The sequence below is a fragment of the Nipponia nippon genome, unplaced genomic scaffold (genome assembly GCF_047370975.1).
Source record: "Nipponia nippon isolate SJK-2023a ecotype South Korea unplaced genomic scaffold, ASM4737097v1 scaffold_4, whole genome shotgun sequence".
In the NCBI taxonomy this organism is placed as follows: Eukaryota; Metazoa; Chordata; class Aves; order Pelecaniformes; family Threskiornithidae; genus Nipponia; species Nipponia nippon.
This window is the reverse complement of record NW_028262358.1, coordinates 59,374,539-59,397,260: the sequence shown is the minus strand read 5'-3', so window position 1 is coordinate 59,397,260 and position 22,722 is coordinate 59,374,539. Positions and strand designations below refer to the sequence as shown.

The following is a 22,722-nucleotide window of genomic DNA, read 5'->3' as shown; positions in this document are numbered from 1 at the left end:
AATGTTGATATGCCTAAATGAACTATAAGGGTTCAGGTGGAGAGCAAATGCTTCATGGAAGAGCACCCACTGAGAACCACTCCATACACAGAAACCGGGTCTGGACTGGAAAGTCCACAGCTTGAGAATAGCTGACGACTGGAAGAGTATCGTATATATGCATGGAAGTATCACATACGCTCGTGCTGTTCTTAACAGCTTACATCTGGGCATCCACTTAACAGCTACAGTCTGATGCAGGATACTTCTGACTTGCTAGGCATATTCTTGGTTCTTCTGATAAGCTGCCTAATTTCCAAGTTTTTGTAGATATTTCGAGGTGCACAATGTGAACACGAACAGCAGCTTCATCTCCACAGTCCTCACAGGAAAGTCACCAGAGTTCACCCAGCCAACACTCGCAGCTTTACAGCTACTGGAATTATCACCTTGGTTTACTCGTACAGCAGAGCACAGATGCACTTGCAAGCTTTCGAAGAAACATGTTCCAGACATTGGCTCATTCTTTATTCCAACTCCTCTCCAGGTGGTGCAACACCTAGTAGTAGAAATGGGTAGGTATACACCTACCTAAGAACAGTCATGCTGGCACTTTACAAAGAGAGGAGACCAGAGGGAGTAGGGACATGGCTGTGTCTTTTCCCTTCTTCTTTCATACTGGCACTCCTGAAGTCTCATTTAAGCCACTGACTGTATGTGCTATTTTACAGGTCACTAAGGCAACACAGACACTTTTTGTAAGAGCAAATGTAAGAAATCAGCCAAATCTTAACTATGTTTATCATGACAGCAAACAACAATTTATAGCATTCCTATCAGATGATGAATTCTTCATTGCCCCGTCGCTGCAATAACAGAATTTCCTTGTGTGGCTTAAGTGTCTCATTTCGACATATCACCAGCTGACGTACAAAGCAGATAAAATGATTCTCCCATATGTTCATTGTTTAACATCTGCCTTTTGGAAAGAGATTATATAAAATTTATGAACATACATAAGTGCAAGTTGATGATCCTCCAGTAGCAGCTTCTTTCTTACATCTGAAAGGCATTTATGGGAAAAGCAAAAAAGGTTCCTCACTCTGAAAGCACCTGTTCAAACGAGTCAAGAACTGGGCTTTGCTTTATTAGTGGAAGATGCTTTAATCAGCGGAGCCAAGGCAGTCTGAAGCTCAAGACTAGCCATCCAAGTGTCTGCAGGTTTCTCAGGCAGCTTTTACCACCTCTACTGCATTTTATCCTAGCTCAGACAGAAACTAAATATTTTATAATTAAATTGGATGTGTCTGAATCTAGCTGCAAAGGAGCAGAAAGCACTGAGATACAAACAGAAATATTATACTTAGACATCTCACATAGTAGTCAGGAAAAACTAAACTGTACTAATGCAATCTGTGATAGAGCGAACTACGGGAATGCATAGCCGTACAACGGCAATCTTTCAGTAGCCATTCATAGGTGAGATGTAAAGGTAGGTTAAAACTTGCTCTTTGAGTAAAGTTTTGGCTCAAATGGTTAGGCAAAATGTTTCTCAGGCTATTCCTCATCTTCAAATCATTTCTCATGGCTGCACAACAGTCTTTACCAGAGTAAAGACTATTGTGAAAAGCAGAGCCTTTTATACAACAGTTTTCACTTAAGACTCTCACTTTACAGATGGGAAGGCTGTGACAAAATTGGGATTAAGCCGTAGGTAGCACAGAGTTGATATTAAAATCAGAAATAACTCACTTTTACGCAGTGTTTTTTCTGACATACTAGTCTCAACATCTCTGCCTCCATCTGCTCTTTTCTACTTTACACTCATTCCTGAATAAAACCATCAAACCCACTTGGATTTAAATGATTATATAGGCTACCTACATTCACAGTACTGGGTCTATCTGTACATACTGCACTTTCTCACAGTTTAAAGACGTTGCTTGCCTCAGTGTCCCTCAGAAGACCTTGAATTTCTTCTTGCAGATGTATTCCACCATGGTTAATAACTAATGAGGCAGCACATGACTACATAAAAAGACGCAAACAATTAATATTAACAGGACTACGTAGTAGTGTTATATGACAACTGACAGTTAACCGTGACTATGCTAAACAGCTCGCGTGCATGGGGTGGGTTTGGCTTTTTTTTTAGTGTCTTGTTTGTTGTATTCATTGAAGTCTGAATAATTAGTCAGGACTATTGCTCTATCCATGCGGAGACACATCCGGGAGAACAAGTTTTTCTTTTTCCTTAACAAGCACAGTCTGAGAGTGGAGATACAGGGGGGTTTATTCACCACGTAAGAAGAAAAGACCTGCAGCGCTCCTCTAAAGAAGTTCTCCTCCAGAGAAGTTCCTCCTCAGGTTTCTGACTGGCCAACCAAAGCCTCAGCAACGTTAATTTAACCCTCGGTGATCTTATTTCCTTCACGAGAACTAACGTGTATAAACTGAATGACAAGATTCAAGTCTTTACAGGGGAAAAGCTTAAATCACCGCACCCGGCCACAGAAAGGCACTGCTTCTCCCCGCCCCGGCCCCGAGCAAACAAGCACGTCCCGCTCCCGGTCCCGCTCCCGGCAGCGTCGGGTCGGTGCGTGCCCCCCCAGACTTAGCGGACCCCGCCGCCGGCCGGGGCGGCGGGAGCCGCGGGGCGCGCGGAGCGGCCGGCAGCCTCCCCGCCGGCCGTTGAACGGCCGCTCCCGCCGCCAGCGCCCGAGCGCGAGGGCAGCCCCGCGAGCCACCACCCCGCGCGAGGGTCCCGGTCCCGGCCCCGGCCCCGGTCCCCGCCGCCGCGCCCCCACCCCGGCGCGCGAGCGGCGACCACCCCGCTCCTGCCCCGCCCGCCACTCACGGCTCCATCCCGGCGCCGCATGCGCAGCGGAGGCACCTCCTCCCTCCCTCCCGCCCCCCGCCCGCCCCACGGCAGCCGCCTCCGTGGCACAATCGCGAGTGGTGCCTCGCGGCGGCTTCCGCGTGCGTCACCCGGCCGCCACGCGACTCCGCCGCGGGGCCGAAGGGCGAGGCTGCCGTCGGGGGGCGGCAGCGCTACGGCGAGCCGGAGGGGACAGGGGCCCGCGCTCCGCCGCGGCCCGGGCTGTGAGCACCCGCGGCGGCGGAGGCCCGGCCTGCAGCCGAGCGGCGAACCGCCCTCTCCCGCAAGCCGCCACCGCCGCTTCTCCGCAGCGGGAGCCGCCGGGGCGGGCAACGGGCGCGGTCCCCGGCCGGGGCCGCGGGAGGGAGAGCCTCCGCGGGCGGGCGGGTCCGGCCAGGCGCCTTGAAGCGCCGCCTGGGCTGCGGTGAGCGCAAGCAGCTGCCCCGCGCCTCCCTGCTGAGCCCGGGGGTGCAGAATACATCCCGCCCGTGGGGCGACAGCGGCGTTTTCCACAGGGCCAGTGCCCCTCCTCAGCTTGTGCCGTGGCGGTAGCGGCCACGTCCGTCGTAGGGAAATCTAACCGTATAAACAGAGAATACGTGAAGACGGAGCAGTGGTTCTGAGTCTGATTTAAACCTGTCCCGTTTAGGCTGGGGACTGACGCGGCTTGTCCGCGCTGAATGCGTGCGTGTTTAGTGCCCGTTAGAGACAGAGCCATGGTTTGCAAATGATTCTCTTTCCAGCCTGATCAAACGGCGATGACTTTTTCAGCGGAGTGAAAATGCCATCGCTGCAGTCACTTGCACGCAGCTTTGTGGTATTCAAGACGTGATTAACGTATCCTGTTCACGGAGAATTTAGTCAGCTCACAAGCGCTGGAAATTAAATCCTAGGAGTAAGCTCCTGCTTTAAACACACTGCTTAATAAAAACCTCCAGATCGCACCTAACACTTTTATTCTTGCACAAATGTTGAGATAAAGTTGGATTTTGTTCTGCTTTCCTATTAAGTATCCCGAGACTGGGCAACAAAGGTTGTCAACAGACGCATTGGGTAGAGATTGTGAGAATTAGGCAAGTTTAGGGGTTTTGCCAAGTTATATTTTGTATTCATTTTTGATAGCTCTAATATTTGTTTATAAAAAGCCAGCCTGAAGTTACTTAAACATCTGGGGATACTTGGTGTCTAGTCTGGGATAAAATTCAGAGTAACTTCCCAGCTCTGGTGTTTATCATATACATAAGGTAGAGCCATCTCAGGATGACCCCAGAAATGTTTAGATAGATCAGTCAACATAAAATTTAAAAATTATCTCTTCAACAATCGAATACTTCCGTTAAAAGCTTACTTAGATGGTAAGATTATTTTATTCAGTGACTTTTTAAAGGTACTTAACATTAATAATATTATTCCTTTCATTCAGTTGCCTTACGGGTAATTCGTGTTATTACTGGTGACCTATGAGACCCAGTATCTACCTCTTGTGTAACACCACTAAACCCAAAAGAAACACGCTGGGAGTTAATTCAGTCATTGAAACGGGTATTTGTCCTGTCAGTGAGATCTGTGATTTACTGCACTGATGTTCGTCTAGTAATCTCATATGAAGGAAAGGCATTTATAAATTTTAAATCAACCAGCATCACTACAGTAGGGCAGAAAATAAAGCTTTGAGTAATCAGGACAACCTAACAAACTGTATCTGCTCAGAACAAGATAGCACTGCCGAGTCATTAGGTCACCGGTGACTACGACATGGAGTGCGTAGCGTTCAGCACACTTCAGGCTTCTCCAACAAGTTCTCCCTGGCCAGAAAACGATGGCATGATGCTTACAGCATCTGTGAGCGTTGCCAGTGTTCTCTGAAGCGCAGGTGCAGAGTTACGACTGCTGCCATTTATGTGCGCACGTCTGCGCTATTTGGATGACTGCTCCAATCCTTCTGGCACTCAGGTGTCTCACTAACGTGAATGAATTTATTCCCCTCAAAACAAATATGCGTTCTTCTTATTGAACAGGTAGGAAACTGAAGCACAGAGAGACTGAGCCTTGCCAAAAGTCACTTGGAAAACAGTGTGGGTGGCAGAGCTTGAAATCCAGCCATGGGACCACATTTCTCTTTGCCATCTACCAACTTCCAAAGGGTTGTGAGTAGATTGTAAACACATACGTTGCACCCTGTAAGTTTTGTGAAAATAATGATATTGAGTTTACAAACTAAACACTCAGAGGGAAGGCACTGCAAAACCCCTCTCCCTCCACACACGCCGAGCCAGTCAGAGTCTCACTCTACTTTGCTCCTTGCAAGAAGGTGCCTGACTCTGTGCCTTGTCTGACCTGCTCTGGGGTGAGACAGCGCAAGAAGCTACTGTCTGCCTCATCTACGGTAGAAACTGGATGGCGTACGGTGAATGAGGCTTGCAAGAAGAGGCAGGCTGATGTATGAATAAGCAGGCTGAATGTTAGCTCGGTCGGGATTCCGCTTACACTAACCACCTTAACACTAACGCCGTAGCTTCATGACCAGTTGACACTCATACCTACAGCTTTAGTGACAAAAAAAGAAATCCAGCCTCTCTGTAGCTCTGTGACTTCTGCCAGCACAAATGTTTGTGCAGTAGAGTGGCGGATCAAATAATGGAAATGATCTGACTTAAAAATCACTCAGAAAAAAAATGGTGTTCTGCTGGATCGGTTGCTGAGTCCCTGTGCAGCTACAGGAACATTTGTGGGCAGATGAGGAAGACAGCAGAAATGTGAGGGAAAGGAGAGCTACAACGGCTTCTTCCAGCCGCAGAGCCAGCTTACGGCAGCTGAAAGCAATCATGAAGCTACAGTGTTAGTCTCCTCCTCCTCCTCCTGCTGTTTCAAGCCTTCTAGCCCTAGCTGTGAACTTCACACCGGGGTCATTTGGGTTCTTCCCCCAATTGCCAGGACCCATCAGCAAGCCCTGGAAGAACAAGAGAGAGGTACCAGCTGTGGCTTGAAGCAGCTACGGAAGATCCTGCCTGGGTCTAGGCTGGAAGCAGCATGAACCTTCAGGGAATTTGATTGCAATTCTCCAGCGAGGTCTTGCTGACCCCTTGGCCTCTCACAGACTTGCACTTTGAGCATTTGGGAAAGATTTTAAGAAAGTGACAAGAAGTGTATCCTTATCACAACAGCCCTCTCTGTCAAAATTCAAGTTTCTTCTCTGAAGGACACAGGCACTAGAGTTTCTCTAAGGAAAAATGAACAGCTTCTCTTTATTGCTGAGTCAAATTATGTGCTATTCTCTGGTCTTGTTGCCAAAGGAGCAGAACCACTGTGAATGAACTTTTCCCACACGTTTTGAAGATTAGCTATGTTTTAATGAACTGGAAACACTAATAGGAGATGTTGAGAAATTAAGAATATCAGTATCATCTATAATTACCTCTTCTGTTACCCATATAAGCAACTTCAAGCGTTAATTAAAGCTGTAAGTTAAATAATATGTTTCATGATGTCCTATATATAGTCTTGTCTTTTAGATGTACAAAGTGTCATATTATTGCATGACAGGAGTTTAAAATGTATCCCTTATTTAAAGCAGGGCAGATTGTAGGTCGTTTATCTTAATTTCTGGGTATTATTACTAAATTCACTGTCAACACTGTGCTTCCCTGTGTAAGCTGATTGGCCAGTGGGATATGTTCATTAATCTAGAAATTGATTTTTCAAAAATACCAAGTTGCTACTTATAGTTATGCAACTGATGTCAGACCACAATTCAGCCATGCTCCTGCTTTCTCCTCTGTATCAGGTAACCGCTTTAATTGTTCGCTTTCCTATCAAAATGTTTTCAGCATGCTGAACTCTTTAACGTTAGCTAGGGGGTAGAGTTATGAAACTCCCACTGAAATAACTGTCAGCTGATTGGGAGGCCTGGTGTCTTCTGGTAAGCTTTGCATACCTCACAGACAACATGTCGAAGAGATAAAAATACAGATGGTTTAGTACCATCGGTACTAAGCTCTTGTCATACCAATAGTTTGCTTAAAATTGCCTAGTGCAGGGGAGGGAGCCGTCGGCTGCCAGCCCTCCATCAGCTGTCCCTGCCCTGCCATCCCGGCCAGGAGGCATGCTAGGGGAGGAAGGAACAGATTGGAGTGGGAGGGAGAGACACCAGAGAACAAACTGTTCATTCAAGCGGCTTGTTTGGAGCAGTTTTTCAGGGGTATAAATTAGAATAATCCTGAAGTTGCTGTAATAAAGCAAGGGCTGATACGCTTTGTGGCAGTCCCCAGGACTGACGGGAGAGCGTCGCACTTTTCCCTTCTGCCTTCTCTGAGCTTATCTACTGCACCAAGCATCTCCTGGTGTACCACGGACTAATCCGAGGTATACAAAGTCCAGACCAACCTTGTATTGGGGTTACCAATGAGGTTATTTAATATTGCACCCATTAGTCTGTAAATATACAGTCTCTTTTACAAGCATACCATAAAGTGCCACATCTGCCTAAGGGAACTATTAACCTAGACAGATGGCGGCCATCGGTGTGCTGAGCCATGGCTAACCCTGCTCTCTCCATCTCTCCCAGGTGGCGGGGTAAACTAGCACTTGTTCCTGGGGAAATACACCAGGAGGCACAATTGAGAGACTATTCTGGGCTCTTGGGCAGAACAAACTCACTAACATGGAAACCCCTTCACCTGTATAGTGTGGATGAGTGCCCTGGGGCTCTGTGGAGCGAGGATGGCGTAGCTTGAGATGGCTGAAGAGCCTGCCACCCTTAGTTGTCACCCGTGCCCAAAGAACAGGCTGCTCAGAGACAGCTGCTGAACCACATGTTCAAGAGCACTGCGCTTTAAAGGAAACCATCACCAAAAAGGTGTCACTAAACTGGGACAGCCTCAGAGCTGAATCAGAGATGACTTAGCCATCCATGCAGCGAGAGCACAGATACTTGGGATAACAGCTTCACTGGCCATCTCTGAGCTAGGTCATCCCCTCACACTGAAGCCCCTGTCACACACCAGCACAGTGTACAAGTAGCACTCCTGAGTCAAGAAAAGCTATTTCCCTGCCAGTCACAAAGGGGACTGCTTGGTGGGTTTCCATTTCTGTATCAGCTCTGCTCCAAAGCCTTCCAGTTTTGAGTTTTCCTGTTGGCACTCCAAGAAGGGTGTCCTTATCGAAATCAGGAGTGAGACTGCAGCAGCCGATTTTTTTTTCCTGGCAAATATTGATTACTCACAAACTCATCCTCCCCCCGCCTCCTTCCCTACCACTTAATGGACTAGACCGCTCCATTTCCAAAGAGGCAATGGAAACCACCAGCTGATGGCCAAATGGCTTTACTCAACCAGCGGAAGGGGAGAGTTAAGGCTGGCAGTGGTTGATAGCCTCACATTTGTGAATACAGTGTGTGAGAGGGAAAAATCATGCTTTGATATGGTTTTACCGTCTCTTCATTTTGTTAATCTGGCATAAGATATTACTTGCTTTTAGTAACCCGATTATTTTAGAGAACCTAGTTGGTTTGAAGTAAAGACAAGCCACACCACTTTTCCTTGGTCAAATTTCCAAAATTCCTTCTGTCTTCAGAGCAGTAAGGTTCTCCATTACATCCCTGAGTGTGCTCATTTATAACCTGACCAAATCTACTGAGTAAAATAGAGAGAGAGAAGAGGAAGAAATATGCAATTCTCCTTCCTGTAAGTGAGAGTTGGCTGTAAGGAGAATGCACGGTAGCATCAAGAAACCCTCCTCCTTACCAGGAATCTAAAAAGCAGGTGCCATTGCTACACCTGTCCCTTACGCTAAAAGGAAACACTCACCAGAACAGCAGGTATGCAGTGACAGCAACAGTAAACTTGTTCTATGCTAGGTCACTTAGGTTAAGATCCTGGGAATGCAGAGAAGTACTAGCATGATTTCTAAGTCACAAAACGTTATTTCCTTGCCAAGAGCCCAATATTACTCCATTTCATTCTAGACGACCTGCGGCCGATACCTCTTGGGGATGCTCTCACTGAAGAAAGGGCAATCTAGCACTAACTCTACAAGCTCATTTGATTCGGTGGAGTAGCGTCTTCTCTTTTCAATACAGAAAGTCCCTCCGTACACACTTCTAGTCATAAAAATGAGTTAATGACAATTTACCTTGGAGAGCTCGGGTTTCTTCTGGAAACAAAGCTGAATAAATGCCTCTCCCAGGACCTCTTGTTTGTTAATCCAAAGCTTATCTCTCCCCTCTTTCTCTGTTCTGGTGCCAATATTCATTATCGCGCTGCCAGATGCACACAGGTATGTTTCCGTCCCTCCTTATCACCTCCCGTGGCTTCTCACACCAGGCTCAGGTACAAGGAGCCGCTGTTTTGACAGGCAGGATGGTCTTTACGTTAAACTCTGCCAAGCTGTCAGGCAGTGTTTGCAAACTCGTGGCTCTCTGTAGTTTTTGCTATTGTGAACAATGAGACAAATTCAACCTAACGGACCACATGCCCCTTCACTGGGGAGAACAGACACAGCGTACTTGAAGTCAAATGATCTAAGCAGAAGAACTGGGGCACTGTGCACAGACAGACAGAAGTACTTATGCTCAGATTCTTAGTAAAGTAGAGCTGGAAGACACCTCACAAGGTACCTAATCTTTCCTTCTGTCTCAAGAGACCATCTGACAGACCTATGTCTTTCTTGGCATACGTTTGTCAAAAGTTTTTAAAGACCTCCAGTGACGGAGATGGTACAGTCTCCCTGGATAATCCTTTCTGTAGTGTTTTACTATCCTTCTTGTTCATTTTTTCTTAATGTCTAATATGAATTTTTATTGCTTCAATTAATATTACTCTGTAAACTTTTGTCCAAGGTGAATATGATGTTTCTCTTTACAGAAACTCCTATTCCTCCAACTTGGATGTTTCTTCTTTTGCGGGAGCAACCCCCAATTTTCCTCACAGCTATGTTTTCTAGGCTTTTGGTTATCCATATCTCTGTCCTTATGCTCTCTTCCACTGGCAGGCCCTTGAAGCATGGTGCCCAGAATTGCACAGAGCTCCAGCTAAGGTCTGGAGTGGTGACTAAAGCGGATGGTTTAATTCTCACATCTTACAAACCGTGCTTCTGCTGCACACCCCAAATTACTTTACCTTTTTCACATGTATAAGACAATGTCACTGTTGAAAGAGGTTATTTTATAAAGCATTATAATTCCCATACCCTTTTTTTACCAAAATGTTATATAACCGTTCGTTCCCCAACCTGTATTCGCGTGGCTGAATAGCATTCATTCGCTGTGCAGTCCCTGGCATTTGTTTCTCCTGATTTTCATTCTACTTTTTCAGACCCTTTCTCCGACCCAAAAATTCAATTAATTTATAACCCAGTCCTCCAACGCCCTTGGAGTCCTTCCTAGCCTTGTGTCATCTCAAAGCATTAATACTCTCCAGCCATCACTGGTCATCCAGGGAAACAGAAGACAGGGCCAGGCACAGAAGAAACATGGGTGCGGCCTACTCGGCCCATCTGTCCCTTTTGACCTCCACCGTTGCCAGCCCCTCTGATTCCCTAGCCAGTTTTGTAACTGCTCCAGGCTGGCTTCATGGCTGCTTTAGACCACGTTGCCCCGGCTTGCTATGAGAGTGGAAAAGGCGTAGCGCAGAGGAATGCAAACGGCAATTGCTTTTGTCACCTGTACAAGGATACTCCCAGGCGAGGGGGGAAGCAGAGCGCTGGGCCTCCTGCCCAGCGGCGCTGCCAGACCGCGGCCCCCGGGCAGAGCAGACCGCCCCGCCGCCTCACGCCCGCGGCTGCGGGGCCCGCCCGCCCAGCCCGGCCCGGCCCCGGATTTCAGCCCGGTCCCCGCCGTGAAGAGGGCCCGGGGTCCCCCGCGGAGCCCCGACCCAGCGCCGCGGGGGCCGCCCCGGAGGCAGGCGGGCGGGCAGGGCCCTGGGTCCCGGGGAAGAGCCCCGCCCGCGCCGCCCGTACCGGTAGTAACGGTCATCCTTGTAGGGGGTGAGGTCCTCCTTGATCTCCCGGTAGGTCTCCCGCACCCGCCTGCAGAAGCGCTTGACCTCGCCGCACAGCGGGCTCCCGAAGGCGGCGAAATCCGCCTCCATGCCGCTCCGCGCCGCCTCAGGCCCCGCGCTCCGCCATGGCGCCCCGCCAGAGCCCGCCCGGCGCGGCGCAGGAGCGGCGGCAGGGGCGGCGGCAGGGGCGGCGGGGGCGGGCCCTCGGCGCACGGCCCGCGCCCCCGGGGCGGCGGGAGCCGCTTCAGCACCACGGAGAGGGGCGGCCGGTGCGCGCCGCCGCCGCCGCCGCCCGGGGCAGGCCCCCGCCCCCGGCCCGCCCCGCCCCGCGGGCCTGCCGGCGGTCTGGGCGGCGGGAGCGGGCGGGAGGAGGGCCGGGGCTCTGGCCGCGGCGCCGAAAGCCTCTCAGCCCCCCACGACGGCTGGGGCCGGGCAGCCGGGTCTCCGCCGGCCCGGTCTCCCGCCCGGATCGGCCCTCTCCTCTCCCTCTCCCTCTCCCTCTCCCTCTCCCTCTCCCTCTCCCTCTCCCTCTCCTTCTCCCTCTCCCTCTCCCTCTCCCTCTCCCTCTCCCTCTCCCTCTCCCTCTCCCTCTCCCTCTCCCTCTCCTCTCCTCCCTGCCACTCCCCAGGGAAGTAAGCAAAGACCTCGCACTACCTCTGCTGAAAATACCTGGCTTTAAAAAAAAAAAACAGTTTCATTCCTAAAAACATACCAGCTCTGTTTAAAATTAACGTCCTGGTTTTTATCGTCTCTTTTACCCGACCTAAATAAGGCCAATTTGCACCACCAAAACGGCCTAACATGTGTAAAAGAAATCCTGTGCTAAATCCACTTTTGACGGTCGCAGTGCCCTAACTGGTCCAACGTTAAGAACGGAGCTGTTTAGATTTTCAGAGCGGCTTCTGCTGAGCTCCAGTCAATTTGCAGAGTGCCATGGTAGCTTCATTTGTATTGCACTTTTCTTCATAAACAAATTCACATTTAAACTCTGTTTTAAATTATTCGATCAATTCAAACTTTAATAATTCCCATGCATTAATGGCAACGATGGTATCCATATTAAATATGAAAATCCATTACTATTGATATGTCATTATTGTTTCCAGAGCGTATAAATGTTGAAGGCTGCTATACTGCCCCTCCCATGTAAATACCTTCCCCATTCACCTTCAGGAAGCTGGGCTGGGGTTTTTTTTCAGCGCTGCCCTTACTCTGCAGTTTATCACATACCAGAACACGCACTTTTACTGAAAAGCCCACTCTGATGTCTCACCAGCCGGTGGTGAGAAGAGGTTGCTCCTGGTGGCGCAGCGGGAGAAGGACGATACGTCTCCCCCAGCGGTGGGAGAGAGATGGAGGAGGGATCACCTTTGACTGAGATTTTCTGTTTCCCAACTCTGAATATCTCTAAGCCTGAGAAGACGTAGCAGCAGGATAAAAGCCACATGTGCATTTAGGCTGGGGAGGAGAAGGTTCCTAACAACCTTTTAGGAAACTGTTGCTCTGGAGCAGTCTCCGCGGAGGAGCAAAGCGCCCAGCCAGTGTTAGGGCAGAGCCTGACCAGCTTCTGAAGGGCTGCTCTGAAACCTCGGGACAGGCTCAGCTCAGCAGGTCCCTCGCGCTTCTGTGGCTCTCTGTGTGCTATAACTTGCCGGCACCCCGCTCCTGACAGCACATGCGGCTGATGCACTCACGTAGAATTTTCCTGGAAGTGTTTATTTCCGTGTAAATGTTTCATTTGTGATTAAGATTTAGCCATGTTTTCCCTCAAAGCAAGAATTAAAATTCTTTGTTATGTGCGATGAATGTGCTGCTTCCAGCTCTCAGGCCCAGAAGCAAGAATTATCAACGGGATCTTTAAATATTTACCAAAAGAAGGAAATAAAACATTCAAGGTTTCAGCTCAGTAAAAACACATTCACTGCTGGGAGTTATGCAATTAGTGCAGCCAAGTAATGAAAAATAGGCTCAAAGATTAAAAACTGATTACCATTTAATCGCTTACAACTAAGTGACCTCTATTGCATTTATTTCTCAAAAAAACCCAACCCAACCAACTAAAAAACCCCCAGGGTTTGCTCGAGGGTGCAAAGCAGCACCACCAGAGAGCTGCAGCCTGGTTTCCTCCCTGCTGTGCTGAGCGCCATCCGGGCTGGCCTCGGCCCGTGCCTGGCCCCCGTACCTCGAGTGCCACGGGAGGACGTCACGGTCCCTACGGAAGGCCGACGGCCAGGCCTGCGGGTTACTCACGCAGAGAAGGTGTTAGCACTGACCGTGTGCTAACCCACCGACTGCTGCCGTCAAAAAAAAAAACCCAGACATTGTTTGAACTAACAATTACCAAACATTACAGGATGAAAATTACTGGGCTTGCGAATAGTAAAGTTTGCGACTGTGTGAAGACTCAAGGTAATTGCGTATTCCTGTTGTGGTCTGTATTAAACTCTCAAAGACTCTAAGAAGGTAAGGAATTAATTTTGAGTCTCCAAAGATCAACACGTCGATAACACAAGCAGTGCACGCAGTCGTATGCTTGCACCAGTTTTCGGTGTATGGCTTCCTCTGCCTGGGAAACGACCAGACACTGAAAGCATGCGGAATTGCACCCGCCGTGCCTCGTGCAGCCCAGAGGACACCCAAGGGCGATGCACGTTGGCGGTCTGTGAAGCTCCGCCACCTGAAAGTGACTTCGAGAAAATGATACTGTAGTTACAAGTTTGGCCTGCTGCTTTCTGTAAAAAGTGCAGCCCTTGCTACACAGTAGCAATTCCTAGGTAACATTTTTAAGGGGAAAAAAAAATAGCTTCCATCCAAATGTTTTCTTCAAAGAAATTTCAGGGTTTCTGTTTTTTATTAAATGAGAAAAATGTTAAAGCAGACTTTTAATATTAAACAGGCACTTCTATTAAAACTGCCCATCTGTTTTCTTTTGTCAAAACCTAATGAATGGAAGACTTCAATTAGCTGTTCACTTACCCCTAGCCCTGCAGGTGCTAACAGATCATGCTTCTGCCTTCATCGGTTGTCCTTCTTTCCCGTCCAGTGCAGTCACGGTCACGGCACAGATTGGGCTGGCAGAGAAAAGCGTTTGGTTCTGCAGGCAGCACGGCTTCAGTAAAAGCAAAGGGAGGTCAAGGTTTCACAGACAGCTTTGCAAACAAGATGCAAGCGTAGCCAACAAATTCCTTGCACTGGGACTCTGAGAAGTACGACTCGCCCCGTTCATTTCAGGGCACCCTAACACATCTATCCAAGCGCAGCACCGTCTGCGTCAACCTTGGTTTGCTGCTTTTCACGGCACATAGTAAAAGAGAGGCAGCGTCAAACTGCATCTAAGAACAAACCAATCTAAAATAATACTGAGCGTCCCATAAATCTCAGCTAGAATTTAAGCATCTGGAACTCAGTTCATCCCTCCAGTGCTTCTGGACTTTGTGAGGGAGAGAAAAGCCCCAAGAGTCTAAGACTCAGATGTGATCCCACTCGACGTCTGTTCCACGCACTCATCGTATCACGTCGCGTGGGCAGAGTTTATTTTGAGGGTGGAGCTTAACCAAAGTCCCCCACATAATTTTTCTTCCTGATTCTCCCCCTGTGCACAGTTAGCCTTTTACAGCATCAGCCACACGTATTAAATTGTGATCGTAGCTAAATACAAAGCTTGGCAATCCACGTAAAAGCACCAGGATTATTACTCTGGGCTCTTTCAGAAGCAATAGCAGCTGGCGCTGAGAAGTTAAGGGAATAAATGCTGCCAACTCAAGTCCCTTTTTTTTCAGCAAAGGAACAAAACCCGCAAAGAAGCAGAAGTCCAGCCGCTTAGCAAATACTTTCTCCTTCAAAATTGTTTTGTGCCAGAGAAAGGCAGTAGTGGCAGCTGCTGGCTGAAAAGAACAACTGCCTTTTAAGGACTGGCACATCAGATGGCGCAGAAACAAGCACACATCCATAGTGACTCTCCCGAGATAAGAGAGTCTATGCTGCTGCTATCCAGTTGCAAATATGCCTCTGTGTCTTTCCGCATACAGGTGTTGCCAGGGAGTATCCCCCAAACTGCATGAGTAGAAACGGTGCTAAGCCCCACAGAAACCTCAGGACTTCGATCCACCTTGCCCTCTTCTTCACTGCTGCCTTGACTCTGGAAGAGAATAACCCCTGCCTCGCCCCAGGCCATCGTGGCTTGACTGTCTCCTCCCGTCAGAAAACTGCTTTGTCACAGCTAATCGGTTATGTGACGGCAGCTGTTGCCACAGCCCTCGCTGGGCATGCAGAGGACCACAGCAGTGTTCTGGGGACAGAAAGGTCGGGGGAGCGCAGCGGGAGCGCACCGCTCACCGCGAAGCAAGGCTTTTCATTTACTTGAAAAGGTGGCACAGAGGCGTCAGCTGGGACAGCCCCTGACAGATCATCCGTAACTAATCATCTCTGAGCTGACAGGGGCTTTGGAGCCACAGCTGCCCATGTCGTCACTGGGAGGAATAAAGCTCTACACAGCTGGCTGCAGCTGGCAGTCCCGACCCTCACAGCAGCGGCAGGAAAGACCCACCTCTCTCTCCGGGTACCTTTGGAGATGAATCTTTCCTGCATCTGTCCTGCTTTGAAGAGATGTGAAGACAAGCAAATAAAACAAGATTTATCATCTCTTTTGATCAAAAGTGAAGAAGAATCTCTTGCAAGGTGATTTCAAGGATGACAAAGAGGAGACCCTAATCACACCTGATTCACACTCTCGTCTATCTCTTAGTCTGGCTGGGTTGCTCTTTTCTTGACTGTCACGTAGAAAGCAATGGGAAGACTGAAATGGCCAAATGGGGAGCATGACTAGGTTGTCTGTCCTGTATAAATTAACATTTTAATATGGTGTTCCAGTGTGATTGCTAGCTTTCAAATGTCAACTATACTTGGAATATCAATTACCAGTGGCATATATTAGCTTAAATATCACACTTGTATTAAAAGGAATACTTGTAAGGGGAGATGAAAACTCAACAACTTGTGATGTCTAGATAACGACTAGTGACAACTTAAGAGTTTTTTGTATTTTGGTTACCTTGGTCAATGAAATAGATTACCATCTTTACTTTTCGGTTCTCACAGAGCATATTGCTGCAAGTGTACTTTAGAGAAAAACGTTAAAAACACAATGTTCAAACCACATAGATGTATTTTTCTAAAAAGTTTTACAATGTTTGAGAAAATACCTGTAATGTCATATCCTGCCAGTTTTATTGTATCTATTTTAAGCAAAACACCTTTGTTTTGATTTTAAGATGCCTATTATCCTTCCTTTGAAAGTCGGGTCTCTTGTGAGATATAATCTCATCTCTCAAGAATATTTAGGACTATTTGACTAATAATCATGCAAATTATATCACCTCAGACTAAAAATGTGTGGTGGGTTGACCCTGGATGGGCAGCCAAACTCCCACCTGACCGCTTGCTCACTCCCCCACCCTGCCCTGCAACCAGCTGGACAGGGGAGAAAAGAAAAAGGACAGGAGAAAAAAAGCTCATGGGTAGAGATAAAGACAGGGAGATCATTTGCCAGTTACTCTAGGGGGCAAACCAGACTTGACTCGGAGAATTTAACTTAATTTATTGTCAGTCGAGATAAATATTTGAGTACTGATTTGGATACTGGGAAATGAAAACAAAAAAATCAAACAACCCTTTGCAGAGTTAAGGAAACCACCTTTTCCCACTTTTCCCAGGCTCATCTTCTTCCAAGCACCTCTCCTCCCCAATCCCCCACCCCGGTTATCGGTGCAAGTTACACCCAGTTCCTTCAGTGAGGCAATGGGTGGTGGCTGAGGTGCAGTCAGGACACAGAGGTTTCTCTCCGCTGCTCCCTCCTTCTCACTTTTTTCCTACACTCTGCTGTGGGTCCTCCACAGCCTGCTGTCTCTTTTGGGGCGTACCTGCTCCAGCATGGACTTATCCATAGGCCACAGTCCCTCCAGGGGGTTGTACATGCTCCAGGGTGTGTGTGCATGTGTGTGTGTGTCTGTCCTCCACAGGCCACAGGGTCCTTTGGTGGTGGTGGGGTGCCTGCACCACCATGGAGCACCTCCTCCTCCTCTGACCTTGGTGTTCCCCTGCTGTTTCTCACTCTTTTTGTTCCCTCATCCTGTCTCTGCCCTTTTTAAAATATGTTTCCACAGAGGCACCACCAGCTTTGCTGATGGGCTCAGCCCTGTCCTGCGCTGGGTCCATTTTGGAGCTGGCTGAAACCATCTGTGTCCGACACAGGGCAGCCCCAGCCTCTTCCCACAGAGGCCACCCCTGCAGCCCCCCACTGCCAGCACCTGGGCACCTGCACCCCATACAGTATGTCGTTATTCAGACAGAATACTCCGTAAGACTTTTCCACTATTTATAATACTTCTGTTTCTGAACTGTTTTCTGTACATCTCAAGGGAGGCAATTAAAACTAACATGGAAATAGTGAAAAGTGCCAGACATTTTGGAAAACTTCTCCTCTCCTTTTAGAAGCAGCTTACTGCCTACATACACAGTCACACATAAATTAATGGTAAGAACCTTTAGGTACTGCTAGATCTAACTAGAAACATGCAGTATCACCAGGGCCTTATTCTGTGCTTGGGAATCTCCTTTCTCCAGCCAGTCATTTCTGGTCTGAACCACAAAGCTGAATACCCAGTTATAAACAGCACATGACATTTTTTTTCAAAGTAATAGAAAAACACAGATAATATAGGTTTTGCAGCACGTGTTTGCAGCCCACTAGAGGGAATTAGCTCTTGCTTGCACAAACGAACTCACAAAACTGTCTCCTTCTCAGCCATTTAGGACTACAGCTAATTTGCAGGATTTGGGCATATTTTTAAGCTCCTGGGCCTGGGCACATGTGTGGCTAAATCACAAGCTCACGAAAGACAGAGACTCCTCATCCTCAGGCCCTCGCTTCTCCTCCCCGATCCCACCTTGTAGGAAAGAAAGAAACCTGGGTGTGCAGACAGCGAAGGAGCCGGATCATCCTCCAGCCAGGTCATCATCTGGCTGACGGGGGCACCAAGACCTTTGCAAATAGTGCCCTTCGCCTCTGGAGCCAATTCACCTTTGGTCATTGCGTGTTTCACACACTTACCTCTGTAACTACCAAATGCATTTAACTAAAGCAGTCTTGACTGGAACACTTCACAGGATGGAGAATCCATGACTTCTTTGAGGTTGTTCCAGTGTTAATCATTTTCGTCATTAAGTGTGTCTTGCTTCTTTTTGTGCTTGGCTTCAGCCCCCAGTCCTTAGTGCCTGTTGTGCTTTTCCCTGCTAAATTAAAGTGCCTTTTGATACCAGTATTTTAGTTCAGTTAAGTTTTTAAAGATAGATAGTGAGAATTATTTAATTATGTTCTTCTCTGAAATAAGTTAAACAGAGAAATCTCTTGCTGAGAGGCATTTTCTTCAGTTTTTGAACTTCATAGTTTTTCAGCACTCTCCCTTCTTCCAAGATAATTTAAAAACCTGGACAGCAGAAGCAGACCTAGTATTTTATCAGGCAATATCACTTCCCTCCTTCTACTGCCCTACTTACCAATCTGAGGATTGTACCAGCTCTTTTTGCAAGAAGATCTCTTGGGATTGCTAACATATCACATTGAGATGCTTGTCTGCTCTGACCTGTGCCTCCAAATCAGACCTGCAGCTTTCGGAGCTAAATTACTGATTTTAAAGATATGTCCACATTCCTTGCTCCTAAATGCATAACTTTGCATTTCTCTATATTAAAAATGCATTTTTGTCTGTAATGTTTCACTGCCCTGTCCTTAGTGCTATTTGCCATTCTGGCAGTTTTGTGCCACATCCAGATTTGATCAACCACAGTCCTGTATTTGCTTTTGTGTCCTGTTTACTGTCAGATCTAGTACCTGTCTCTGCAAAATCCTATCAGAAACACTCCATTCAGTGATGATTCCACATCGCAGGCTGCTTTGTGAGATTTCTCGGTTCATTTGTAATCCACTTAAAGCACACCTCGTTCACACTAGTGATTGCTAATTTCTTTATCGGCAGTATTTCATCAAATGCCCTGCGAATGAAATTTTATCTACAAATTGAGGTAATGACCTCAAATAATGGTGTCAAAGGACACAGCGGGATAAGATCTCTTTTTTCTCCATAATAACATATCACCTAAAATTACTTTCTCATGGTTTAAATCTTTATATTCCAGTTTTTAACTGACTCCTATATCATCCTTTTTATTATTTTGCCTGCTGCTGGGGTCAGCACGGCTGGCCTCCTACCTGCTTCCTTTTTTCATATATTGTTAGCTAAGCATTTTCTCGGGCTCCCGAAATTTCTCAGACTGTGTAAAATTCATTAAAAATGCACACCAGTTGGCTGGAATTCTCTTCAGCCTGCTCTGTGCCACTCTTGATGACAAACTAGCCAAGTCTCAACCTCTTGAAAAAAGAGGATGAACTGACACAGGTCAATTCTGGTTATTCCTGCAAGTCATTAACTATAGTGTCTGAGGAATGAGTTTGGCAGGACATTTAATTTTTTACTTAATTTTAAACACAAGTGCAAACCCATCTATTTTAGCAGAAAAGGAAAGAAGTTAAGTGTGCTCAAGTCTAGCAATATGTTCCCCAACAGCAGCATGTGATACCATCTTGCATCGCTTGGGGTGACAAAGTATAGCTAGTAGACTCCCACATTTTTTCTTAAAGTTAGCTCATGTACCTTGTAGCTCATGTGCTTTATAGAGATATATTTTTTTATAGAGATAAAATTGCAGAGCTGGCTCTGGAGCTTGGAATCTCTTGACAGACTGCTCAATGCCTTCGTGTACCTTTTACCTCCTTGTGTGAGAAAGGAATTTCTTTAGAAGCATTTTATTTCAGGGCCGTACAGTAAGTTTCAAGCTACAGTAGGATTCCGTACAGTTATTGCGGTCCACAAGAAAGAGCGGCTAATTATTAAAATTACAGCTCTTGGGATCAGTCACAGTTTAAACTAAGTCCACCTCCTGGGTACTGCTCATCGCATCTGTACTATGAGCAACTGGACACAACACAGCTTGCTTTTTCACATCTCTGCATTGCTCTCAGGACTCAAATTCTTTGATCATTCAGGCTGTCTCTCCTGGGTGCCTGTGGGTGTACTGTCTGGTCCCTCAGGGAATTACAATGAATATTCCTCCTGCTAGTTTACTCATAGCCACTGCTTTGCAGTCCCAGGTGATTTCTGTTGCAGCAAGGATGTGTTTCACATTTACTTTATTTTTGTGCCATACCATAAGACACCGCTGCAGTCTGCAGTTCCCTGATCTCCTCTGGCTTTTGAAAGATTATATTTGGTCCCTACAGCTGCAGTCTGTATGTTCATTCATCACCTGCTACATAGGAAAGTCCCCTCTCGATGAATTCATGCAGGCGTGATGAAATAGGGTGAGCTGTCCTGCCTTCCTATTCCTACCACAGGTTCATCTCCCGAACTGGGGTTTGCTTTGTGGACGCTCCCTCCTCATTCTTGATGCGCTGTGATGAAAAGCCCCTGCCCCACCACCACACCGTTACCATCACTGATAGATCAGGTTCCTCTGAGGCTTGCTGGCATGCTGTGCGTATCACACACTGGGAAGCCAGAGTGGTGTGTTGAAGTTGCTCTTATTTTGATTTTTTTTGTCTTTTTAATTGGCTTGATAAATACATCAAGGGAAATAAAGAACAGGGCAATAAAAGGGAAGCTATTAGAATGCAACACTGAGGAGCTGAAACGATGGCTTCTTCAATCACTCCGAGTCAGGCATAGATAACCGTTGTTATAGGGCTTCTTTGTGTCACTGCGTTAGAGAAGTCATTGTCAGGAACCACCTGGGAGGAAAATCCAGTTAATTTGGTGAGCTTGCTGCGTGTAGAGCTCCTGGGAGTAGCACTCAGCTCATGGAGTCAATGAACCAAGGTCAGAAAATTCAGCTGCTGGTGTCATTTGAAGTAGCAAAGTTTAATAATGCTTATTGAAGACATCAATGTTGCTGGACTTTGTTCAGATCCTACAGCCTTTGGTAGCTTCAAAGTGATGATTAAGCTTTTAGAAATGGTGCCCTGCCTGTTGGTGACATATATTTGCATTGTAACATTTAAGCTTTACATATTTATCAGTCAAATTTTGATTATTAATACAAGAACAATATACATTCATTGTTTAAAAGCACCATAAACAGACAACATAGTATTTTCCCTTAACATGTTCATATACTATAAACTTACACTTGTAAGATTCTATTTCGAACAAAATAATTCACCTCCATGTCTTACAAATCTTCAGTGAAATGATTTTACTCAGTGTCTCTCTTCATCTTTAATTTTCTGGTAGGCAGAGATTTGCCGTTTGCGCCTCTCTGTTCAAGCAAAGGCATTACTGATTTGGACATGTGCACTGACCACAGAGAACACACCTGATAAAAAATGTGAAAGGCAGCTGTGGTCGTGATGATCCAAACATCCACTCTCTGTCCAGATTCTTCTGGGTACCAGTGGTTTGGCCACAGCTTGCAGGACTGAGCAAAAGAGGTTTGCACTGCAGCAACTGCCTCCAAATTCCAGCCCAACTGTGCACAGTGCAAACTGACACAGAGCATGCCCAAAGACAGCTGGGACCTACTTCATTCATTTTGGAAGAAAGGCTAATAAAAGAAACTTATTGACACCAAGTATTGCCCATCACAGGATTTCATGTCACCTACGTTTCAAAAACATCTGATGAAATTGCTAGTGCTTGGAGCTTGTGGTGGTGCATCCCCCCCCCTCCTCTGGACCACTTTACGATCACAGGGACTCCTGTCAAGGCTTGGCCTTTGAGCAACGAGTCCGGCGGCGGAGCACCCCTTGGCTGTACCAGGCACTCTTGCACGGCTGAGCTGGGGAACAAGAACGCCTTGACTGCATCTGGCGTAGTCAGTCACCCCCGACACCTTGGGAACACATCGCTGTGGATCATAACTCAGGCGGATCGGTACGGGAGGATCGTACCTGTCTTGCTGAGATTGATGAGAACTCAGCAATTACCGACCGGAATTGCGGCCAGAATGGAAATTCACTGATGCCTAAAGTCAGTCATCTCACAACCCTACAAAGAGCAGCACCAAGGGAGACCCTTTGAGCTCTCCTGGACCGCGGCGGGCTGCGCCAGTATCTCCCTCTGAGTGGGACGCCTCCCAGAGCTGCGAACTTTAAGTTTGCATACAGAGGCCTGGCAACAGGACCCGGGCTGATCTCCAGCGCTTTTCACTCCTTGAGCTTCCGCCTTCACCTGCTGAGGCAATCATTTGAAGTATTTCACTGAACTCGAGGGGAATTTTTTTACCAGGTACCTTTATCTGCGCATATTGTATTTCACTGAACCTGGGGGAAATTTTACCAGGTACCTTTATCTGCACATATTGTGTGTATTTCACTAAATTCATGATAAATTACTAGGTACCTTTATTAGGCCTATTGTGGATGTGTGTGTGAATTGATTCAAATATTGTAGTAAACCCTATTTAATAACTTTGTAAATGGTAAATTAACCAATGATTAGTTATTGTTAAATTCCTGTGATTCTCTCTTAACTGTGAACAAACCTTAAACTGCTGTTAAACATATATCGTCCTTAGACATAAACAGTTGACCAAATCTGAGATGAGGATTGGATCCAGCCGCACCTAGACTGTTCTCTGAGAAGGAGTTTAGAAAGCAAGGGGGTCCATTCTGAACCTTGTGACTCAATGGGAGGGCCTCCTTTACCCCCCTTGTATTTTCTTCTGTCTCAATTTCCACCCCCCCCCCCCCATTCATTTAATAAGTAATAGAGTGAACCTTGCCATAGAACTTTGTTAAATCACCCTTTTATAAATTCCTAT

At 47.0% G+C, this 22,722-nt stretch overlaps 1 protein-coding gene across 3 annotated transcripts in view; it reads right to left on the bottom strand.

Moving 5' to 3' along the window:
• TMEM181 (transmembrane protein 181) overlaps positions 1 to 13,961 on the bottom strand; it is a 39,666-nt gene extending 25,705 nt beyond the window's left edge. Inside the window, exon 1 of one of the 3 annotated variants that reach the window (XM_087776889.1) lies at positions 13,828 to 13,961. Coding sequence is in view for 2 of the 3 variants with exons in the window: in XM_087776887.1 (XP_087633013.1) it covers positions 10,811 to 10,941 (131 nt within the window). In the remaining variant the exon portion in view is untranslated. Of the gene's footprint in view, positions 1 to 2,836; positions 2,863 to 10,810; positions 11,015 to 13,827 lie in introns of those variants that run through there. The other 2 variants (XM_087776887.1, XM_087776888.1) reach the window with 2 other exon arrangements.
• Positions 13,962 to 22,722: the final 8,761 nt, after the last annotated feature.